We start from the raw sequence: 10,164 nt of genomic DNA, 5'->3' as shown, positions 1-10,164 counted from the left end.
AAATTGTCCCTAGCGTGTGTAGGAAAGTGTTAATGTGCAGGGATCGCTGGTCGGTGCGGATGGTGGGCCGAAGGGCCCGTTTCTGCACTGTATCTCTAAACTACACTAAACATTCCACGGGTGGTGTCAGTAGATTGAAATAAGTCACACTGAGACAGCTATATGGATATGATAGGTTTAGAGGGATATGTGCCAAACACAGGCAGGTGGGACCAGTGGAGATGAGACATGTTGGTCGGTGGGAGCAAGTTGGACCGAAGGACTTGTTTCAACACTGTATAACTCTTTAACTATGACTCTATGACTATGACTCTACGAAAGGATAACCATGTTACAAGCCATCTGCATATTTTTGAGAAATTCATAATTTGCTCAGGAACATACTTCAATGTTATTTTGAAGGTTTTTTGTTTGAGGGCTCTGGAAACTGCATGATTATTGATTGAAAAGATGACATTTCTGTGATTTCTCTCTTATGCCGTGTGAGGTCTGCCATCTTCCATAAAGTGAAAATGGACAAGATTCATCTTTATATCTAAACTGGAAGGACCAATTTACAGAACCAATGTCCTGTGCCACAGACTTTTGACAGGCATTGAAAGAATCTCATATCTGGGGCAAGCATTCTGGATCAGTGTATTATCATGCCTGCAAAGCAATTTGGGCCCCAAACTTTCCAGGTTCTCACAGTTTCTTTGCATTTTAGTTGATATTAGTTTGAAAAGATCATTTGCTTTGATGGAGAAAGAAGGAACTGTGGATGCTGGTTTACAGAAAATTACCCAAATCACAAGAGGAACTCAGTGAGCCAGGCAGCATCTGTAGAATACAAAAATTAACGCAACATGCTGGAGAAACTCAAGAGATCAGGCAGCAAGGTTGGAGATCTATTGCATTGCTGGTCTGTCAGAAAATGCGTAACTTAGAGAGGGCATAGAAACATAGACATAGAAAATAGGTGCAGGAGTAGGCCATTCGGCCCTTCGAGCCTGCACCGCCATTCAATATGATCATGGCTGATCATCCAACTCAGTATCCCGTACCTGCCTTCTCTCCATACCCCCTGATCCCTTTAGCCACAAGGGCCACATCTAACTCCCTCTTAAATATAGCCAATGAACTGGCCTCAACTACCTTCTGTGGCAGAGAATTCCACAGATTCACCACTCTCTGTGTGAAAAAAAACTTTCTCATCTCGGTCCTAAAAGACTTCCCCCTTATCCTTAAACTGTGACCCCTTGTTCTGGACTTCCCCAACATCGGGAACAATCTTCCTGCATCTAGCCTGTCCACCCCTTAAGAATTTTGTAAGTTTCTATAAGATCCCCCCTCAATCTTCTAAATTCCAGTGAGTACAAGCCGAGTCTATCCAGTCTTTCTTCATATGAAAGTCCTGCCATCCCAGGAATCAATCTGGTGAACCTTCTCTGTACTCCCTCTATGGCAAGAATGTCTTTCCTCAGATTAGGAGACCAAAACTGTACGCAATACTCCAGGTGTGGTCTCACCAATGCCCTGTACAACTGCAGCAGAAACTCCCTGCTCCTATACTCAAATCCCCAAGGTAGAGGTAGAGTTGCTGCCTTACCAGGACTCAGGGGGCCTGAGCTATAGGGAGAGGTTGAGCACGCTAGGTCTCTATTTCTTGGAGGATGAGGGGTGATCTTATAGAGGTGTACAAAAATCAGGAGAGGAATAGATTGAGTAGATGCATAGAGTCTCTTGTCCAGAGTAGAGGAATCGAGAACCAGAGGCAAGGTTTCGATCCGGACTATGGGGAGAGTTTGTACGTTCTCCCCATGATATGGATATGGATTTTCCCCGGGTGCTCTGGTTTCCTCCCACACTTCAAAGACATACAGGTTTGTAGGTTAATTGGCTTCGGAGAAGATTGTAAATTATCTCTAATGTGTCAGATAGAGTGAGTGTAAGGGGATCGCTTGACGGTGCGGACTCGATGGGCCTGAAGGGCCTGTTTCTCTAAACTAAAGTAACTAAACTAGAGTTTCCCAACTTCTATATGTGGCTGTTAGTTTTGAAATGTGAATTGTGTGCACAGGAGCAATGGGTAGCTCTTTGCAATTGCATTTGTAAAGAAAAATGGATCAGAGGTGTCACTTCAGTGAAGCTCATTAACACCTCTGGAAATCAGTTAACACCGTCGGTTATACTGTTCATATTTACTGGAGCACATAATTATGTTTGGATATGTCTAAAAATACCTGAACACGAAGGTTAGAGTTTCCTAAGACGATAGCACTTATGCAAGAATGATACAAAGTTCCACAACCGGATCTGGAAATCTCTCCCGGACTTGAATGGCTTTATGAGGGGCGAGAAAATATCTTTAGACTTGAGTGTTTATCCCAGTGACCTTTGCAGCCAGGCAGGTGTGAAATCTGTTTATCTCAAAATGCACAGTACACAAGTAACAAATGCTTTGTTTGCCTGGGTTAGTCAGGTCATTTATTCTCCTGCAATGCGCACATAACAATACTTCAAAAGTATCAAGAAGAAGCCAACCTCCCCCTCCTCTCCCCTCCTCTCCCCTCCTCCTCTCTCCCCCCCCCCCCCCCCACCCCAGGTCACAGGGAGAACATGCAATCTCCACGCTAACAGCACCCAAGGTCAGGATCAAACCCGGGTCTCTGGCGCCACTGTGCCATCACTGCTCTGACTCCAGCTTCCTAAAGCCAACAGCTTCAGAGCACAGAGGGTGATGGCAGTGGGACAATGATAGCAGCATATCTGCTGGCAAATCCTTGCCACTGTTTGCATAAGGGAAAGACGGAAATGTTAGACAACAGTGGCTCTCTTGAGAAGAGAGACAAGTAATTCAGAATGGGTGATGTCAGCAGTTGGTCGCTACATCTGTCATTCCCCAACACACATCCACAGGTTCACATCGATCACTTGCCAGGCTTTGTCCCGCCTCCGCCACTTTTCCACTTTCAACCACTTTCCACAATCAGTACGAAGGGTCCCGGCCCTAATTGTCACCTATCCACGAACGAACATTCTCCAGAGATACTGCCTGGCGCTGAGATACAGAGATGCAGCCTCCAGAGATACAGGCAGGGCCGTCTTAATGCATGGGCCTGATGGGCACTTGCCCGGGGCCCCACGAGCATAGGGGCCCCATGCTGATCTGAGTATGTTAAGTGACTTGCAATAAATAAATACTACTTTAAAAATGTAGGTTCAATAAGTGCTTTTTTCGCAACATTTTCGGTCCTTAAGTGCTTCTCACAGCGATCTGTAAGTGCTTTTCGCAACAATGTAGCACCCTAAGTCCATCGCTAAGTGCTTTTCGGTAAGTGCTTTTCGCCGGCACGACAGGGGGGGCTGGTAGGGAAAGGGGGGTGGGGGAGAGTAACGGTAGGGGCCCCAGTACACTGCTTTGCCCGGGGGCCCATAATGCTGTAAAAACGGCTCTGGATACAGGCACTGAGTTACTCCAGCACCTTGTGTTTTTGTTTCGTAAACCAGCATCTGCAGCCCCTTGCGTCTCTATTTTGGGGTCATGGTGGCCATCTATGTATGCACTTATTACTTGCCTGAAACATGTAGGAAGGCTTTTTAATTGGGTTCACTTTTTTATTTTCTCTTAAAGATCTGATAGTATCTTCTGTTAAACCATCTTTAATATCACTTCCTTTTTCAATAAAATAGGCAAGTGATTATTATATAATCTCCAATAATTTTTTTGATATTTGTGACAACCTTCTGTCCTTAAACTTGAATGCATATATCACAATGAAAGAAAAAAAAAGTTAAATACTTTAATATGTGAGATATTTGAATATAGATTGTGGGACTGGATTATTTTACAAGATAAGTCCTAATAAGTGAAGATAGGTTTACTATCATATGCAGTGTTGTACAGTGAGGTACAGGTACAATGAAAATCATGCCTACAACAGCAGCACAGGCACGTAAACTCAGACAAGCACACAAAAGCAAATTATACACAATTTACACATATATATAAATGACCTAGACGTAGTCCTAGAATGGAGATGGTTTGTTGAGTAAGAATCAGGAAAGCATGATGCAGGTTCTCTAGGACTTTGGTTAGGCTGAATTTGGAGTTTTGCATGCAGTTCTGGTTGCCCCACTGCCGAAGAGATGTGGAGGCTTAGGAGAGGGTGGAAAGGGGGTTTGCCAGAATGCTGCCAGGATTAGAGGGTTTTAGTTACAGGGAGAGGTTAGATTCAGATTGTTTTCTCTGCAACATGAGTGTAGAGGCCTGGATTCAATCCTAACCTTTTGAGCTGTCTGTGTGGAGTTTGCACGTTTCACCTGTGACCGCATGGGTTTCCTCTGGGTGCTGCGTTTTCCTCCCATATCACAAAGACGTGTGGGTTTGTAGGTTAATTGGCCTCTGCAAATTTCTCCAGTGTGTCGGCATTGGATGCAAAAGTGGGATAACAGAACTGGTGTGAATTGGTGCTCAATGAGCTGAACTTAGTGAGCTGAAGGGCTTGTTTCCATGGTGTATATTTCAATCAATCAATGAATCAATCTTCCCACTGATATTAACAGCAGTCAGTGTAAATTACATTTCTTCATATTAAATGCTTAAAAGCATTCTATATGGTTTCAAAGTATAAAATAGAAATATGCATATTCATATTCATTTATCAATAATATGCTAAACACCGAAATACAATTTTAGATATGTGTAGGAAGGGCTTGCAGGCGCTGGTTTACACCAAAGATAGATACAAAATGCTGGAGTAAATCAGCGGGTCAGGCAGCATCTCTGGATAGAAGGAATGGGTGACGTTTCGGATCGAGACCCTTCTCGACCCAAACATCACATTCCTTCTATCCAGACATGCTACAATTTTAGATAAAATATTTAAATGAATCCTTATACTTAACATTAAGCCATTCCCATCCATTCTCATCTTTCTGGTTCCTCTTCTACCTTTACACTTAATTCTTACATTTTACTCTTACATTATTATTTCTAATTTGCGAAACTTCCTTGCCATTTTGTATTCACCCCTTTACTTGCCAAAAATCATTTGGAAACAAACAAGGAGAGCAATATCGGTGGATAGGCCAAGCAGCAACAAGCAGCAGCAAGATAGAAACAAAAGATGCAAATAGGTTGGGGAAAAAAAGCTACGGAGAGCATCAAAACCAAACAGAAGAGGCATTGAGGGAACCATAGAAAAAACAACAAAGAAATCAATTTGCCCACATGTAAGATTGATTGCTGCACCACCAGGTGATTGCTTTTGCATTATTTTCAGTCTGCAATGTAATCAGTCCCCTTTGATAAGCCCTTCATTCTGTGTGAATCAGGAGATTAATTCAGAGGGTAGTGTGTGCTTTGGGCAAACAAGGGAGTGGTTACATATTAACAACTACCACATTCACATCAGTCTTAGCCCATAACTGGACGATTAGTGGGTTCAATTGGATCTTGATCCTTCATGGGTGAGTGTTTGAGCAGTGGAATGTCGTACTTCTCAGAACTAACACACAGTTATCTTCCATCAGTGAGCAAACAGCATATGGTCTCTGCAACTTCCATTTTAGAGAGTTCAGTCTAAGCCAGGTTTAATTTAGATATTGTAAAGGGCATGAAGATAATTAAGCAAGATATATGATGCAGCTGACATTAGAATGTGAACTTTAATAATAGATAAATGTAATATGCTTGACAGATATCATGGCCGTATTACATGACCACTTTATGAGTAAAATTGTAAACAATTTAAAATCAATATGTAACAGATGAAAATTAAATCAAGGAACTAGAATAATTTCAGTGATTCAGTCTTCTTGCCTGTGTAATCCTCAAAATGTGATCACACTTAAGAATTAATAATTCACAAAGTGAGGTACAGTGGAACCTGCCATTAACTAGAACAATGAAAATTAATGTTGTATCTCAACCCGAAACGTCACCCATTCCTTCTCTCCAGTGATGCTGCCTGTCCCGCTGCGTTACTCTAGCATTTTGTGTCTATCTTCGATTTAAACCAGCATCTGCAGTTCTTTCCTACGCATATTATCTGAGAACTGTTGCTTTTTAGTGTTGCTTTAATATCAGAGATATAAACAATCTTATGAGACAGTGGTGTGTTTCTATGAATTGACTGCTGTCACCAATACTGTAAATAGACAATAGACAATAGACAATAGGTGCAGGAGTAGGCCATTCAGCCCTTCGAGCCAGCACCACCATTCAATGCGATCATGGCTGATCACTCTCAATCAGTACCCCGTTCCTGCCTACTCCCCATACCCCCTAACTCCGCTATCCTTAAGAGCTCTATCCAGCTCTCTCTTGAAAGCATCCAACGAACTGGCCTCCACTGCCTTCTGAGGCAGAGAATTCCACACCTTCACCACCCTCTGACTGAAAAAGTTCTTCCTCATCTCCGTTCTAAATGGCCTACCCCTTATTCTTAAACTGTGGCCCCTTGTTCTGGACTCCCCCAACATTGGGAACATGTTATCTGCCTCTAATGTGTCCAATCCCCTAATTATCTTATATGTTTCAATAAGATCCCCCCTCATCCTTCTAAATTCCAGTGTATACAAGCCCAATCGCTCCAGCCTTTCAACATACGACCGTCCCGCCATTCCGGGAATTAACCTAGTGAACCTACGCTGCACGCCCACCATGCCTTATCAGTTATGATCGCAACGCAATCCTCAGACTTCAGCCAGATTGAGACCATACTAGAGGCTGCTCTGCAGAATATGACAGCCTACCACCAACAGAATTCCCTGCTTCCAAACCCAACAAAAACGTAAAAACAAAGCTTTCCACCTCCGGAACCGGGATTTGAAACATCAACTGCAGGTGCGATGGAATGATGTCCTGTTGGAACACTGCAAAACCCCCAAATACCTAGGTGTGGTCCTCGATTGCACGTTATCATATTGCCAACATGTTGAGAAAACCAAGGTAAAGGTCATCACCCGGAACAATGTCATCGGAAAACTGGCGAACAGCACATTTGGACAACAATCCAACAACAATCCGCACTGCAGCCCTGGCGCTCTGTTTCTCAGTGGCCGAATATGCAAGCCCCGTCTGGAGCCGCTCTAAACATGCACACGAGGTGGACTCTGCTTTGAACACTGCCTGCAGGAAAATCAAGGGATGCCTGAAGCCGACAAAGGTTGAACATCTGTACGAGCTGGCTGGCATTGACGAGCCATCTCAAAGACGTGATCGGGCAGCTGCAGTAGAATACTTCAATGCGGACACGGACCCCCATCACCCCTTGCACAATCACCAACATGCCAAGAAACGCTTGACGAGTCGGAACAGCTTCATGGAACTAGAGCCAACCGTGCCAGGTACCAAAACCAAACAACAGATGGCACCAGGACACCAGACTGCCTTATGCTAACTGGAAAGCCCTAAACCGCCTCCACACTGGAGTGGGATGTTGCAGACTCAACCTGAAGAAATGGGTCTTCTTGGACTCTGACAAATGCAACTGTTGAGAGGTACAGACAATGGACCACCTACTGACTTGCGGCGGAGAGGCACGCACTGCGGACGATCTCCACAGAGGCACAGATGTGGCACTGGCTGTGGCAAAGCGATGGCAGAACATCGTCTGATACACGAGCAAGCATGTGATTATTTATGGTAAATCAACACGGAAATATAATAATTGTACACCATCGTACTTTGCCTTCTAATATATTAGTACACCAGCTTTATTAAAGTTTTGACCACTGTATAGATTGGGACCTGAACTGCTGAATTCACAGACGGGCAAAAGCCATGCGATGAGCCAAAGCAGTCTTCTCCTGTTGAGGTAAAGATGCATAGGTGAAATAGCATCTAAAATTGTGCCAAAGGAGCAAATTGATTTGGAAAATTCAAAAAAAAACTTTCAACAGTTAGCTTTTGAGAATATGGTCATTTATTGTTGTTACTGTACAAATAATTGAAATCCAACCATGGGATCATTTTGAGTTATAGTCATGGTGTTCTTATACAGCAACAAAATGATTTTTCAGTTGCAATATTTTTTACTGCTCAGCCAAAAACTCCACTTTGCTGTCTAGTAAACAGAATCACAGAGTTATACAGCATGGAAACAGGCTGACAGCACCAACCACTTCAATGTGTTGTTCGTGCAAAGTTTAAATATTCTCCCAGTTTCCTTCTACATCCCAAAAACATGTGGGTTGGTAGGTTAGGTATAGAAAGAAAGTGCAGGTGCTGGTTTACACCGAATGCTGGAATAACTCACCGGGACAGGCAGCATCTCTGGAGAGAAGGAATGGGTGGCGTTTTAGTTAAGACCATTCTTCAGACTGAATTTTATGTCTATCTTTGTGTTGGTAGGTTAAATTTGCCAATGTAAATTGCCTATGGTGTCGAGATGAATGATGGAATCTGGGGGGGGGAGTTGGTGGGAATGCAGTGAGAATAAAATAAGCCGGTATAGGGTTAATGGAAAATTGAGTGATTGATAGTTGGCATGGATTCAGTGGGCTGCAGGACCAGTCTCCATGCTATACCTTTCTACAACTACTAACTGAGCAATCAACTGCACAGGAGCAGACCTTGAAAGTAACACAGTGCTGCAACTAAACACCCAGCACACATCATGGAAGAAAATGAATGTATATGCACAAGATCATGCAACTCTGCATTCACTCTAAGTGATTTAAAAATTCTTGAATAGCTTGTGGGAAATAACAACACAACACTTACAGTGTTCTTAACTGATTTTGCAGATTTTGCTGATATAATTGAAAAAGGCTAAAATAATAAAATGATGGCATTTGTAAGAGTCAAAACAGGAGGGATACACTATTGGCAGCATCTCTATAGCTCCATAAATGCCATTTCCTCTTCAATAAAGGGGAATTAGAAGAGATTTATCCTGGAGGAATCGGTTGCGAATATTTTAAAAGTTAGAATAATTTTCAGGGCTTTTCTGAACCAAGAATAAAAAAATGCATAGATCACAGGATTGAATGCAGAATTTAAGTACCCTAACCAAAAAAAGGTGTCAAACATAAGCGGGGGTGTCTTATGACCAATGAAAGGATCTATGAAGTTACTGGTGAAGTAGGGAGTCCAGCACATCAGGAACACCCCCATCACTATCCCCAATGTTTTCGCAGCTTTCCTTTCACTTGTCTGGGAAGCTACGTTTTTGTTTTCTTTGACAGACTGGATCTGTCTTGTAATGTCATTTATGGCTCGGGCTTGTTTTGTGGCTACAAAATATATTTTCATATAAATGCAAAGCATAATAAATCCCGGGAAGAAAAAGGAAACAAGTGAATAGATCACCGTACATATTTTCCCCATCACTAGTGTACAGCCCCCATAACAGTATATTTTATTCTCATAATAGTATCGAATTTCTATCAAGTTTAATTCTAAACATATCATGCCAAAACCCACAAATGCAGAGAGAATCCAACTGAGGAGAATCATCATGAGGACGATGTGTAGATTCATTCTGATCTTGTACTTCAGCGGGTCACACACCGCGTAGTAACGGTCAACAGAAATAAAGCAGAGGTTGAATATTGATGCAGCGCACAGCATGAAGTCAAAGCTTGCTTGGAGTTTGCAAAACAAGTCTCCTAAATACCAACAGTTTTCAATAGATCTGATCAAGCTGTACGGCATCACCATACATCCCAGCAGAAAATCAGCTATTGCCAAAGAAAGAACCAGATAATTTGTGGGCGTATGGAGTTGCTTGAAATGGGAGATTGAAACGATCACTAACAAGTTTCCAAACATTGTAACCAGAACTGTCAATACACCAAACGCATACATTGAGACCCGGACACCATGGGACCGGATTGCTCTCGGACACGATCCATCCACAAGTATATAGCAATATTCATCGGTTCCCAGACTTGCATTCATATTAGTTCTACTTGCTGAAGTCTCAGTCTGTGTATTGTTGGTGGTGCTCGAGAAATGATTCAATCCTTCCGTTCTTCACTGTTTTTTTATCGATTCCTATTCTTTGCTGACTCCTTTCTTTAACATCCATCTACATCCAACTGCAAGCAGAAAAATTGTCAGATAACTTTCAATATGGAACTTATTTTTGAGATTTCTATGCAGAAATATTGCAGATTTCAAACTTTTAACTCTGAATGTAAATGCGAGAGTTTGGATAATATTTGGAAAGGGAG

General features: G+C 42.5%; 1 protein-coding gene across 1 annotated transcript; it reads right to left on the bottom strand.

Annotated features, from left to right (window-relative positions):
* Positions 1–8,866: 8,866 nt before the first annotated feature.
* On the bottom strand, positions 8,867–9,913 carry LOC144594004 (trace amine-associated receptor 1-like). Its single transcript, XM_078400156.1, has one exon. The coding sequence runs from the start codon at positions 9,887–9,889 to the stop codon at positions 8,867–8,869; it is 1,023 nt and encodes a 340-aa protein (XP_078256282.1). The 5' UTR covers positions 9,890–9,913.
* Between the last annotated feature and the right edge of the window lie 251 nt (positions 9,914–10,164).

This window comes from Rhinoraja longicauda, chromosome 5, assembly GCF_053455715.1.
Source record: "Rhinoraja longicauda isolate Sanriku21f chromosome 5, sRhiLon1.1, whole genome shotgun sequence".
Classification (NCBI taxonomy): domain Eukaryota; kingdom Metazoa; phylum Chordata; class Chondrichthyes; order Rajiformes; family Arhynchobatidae; genus Rhinoraja; species Rhinoraja longicauda.
Note: the sequence above shows the minus strand (reverse complement) of the source record. Positions and strands in the feature narration are given on the sequence as shown.

Bases quoted from the DNA above. Each gene is read 5' to 3' on its own strand.
- LOC144594004 (XM_078400156.1), bottom strand. From the start codon at position 9,889: ATGAATGCAAGTCTGGGAACCGATGAATATTGCTATATACTTGTGGAT.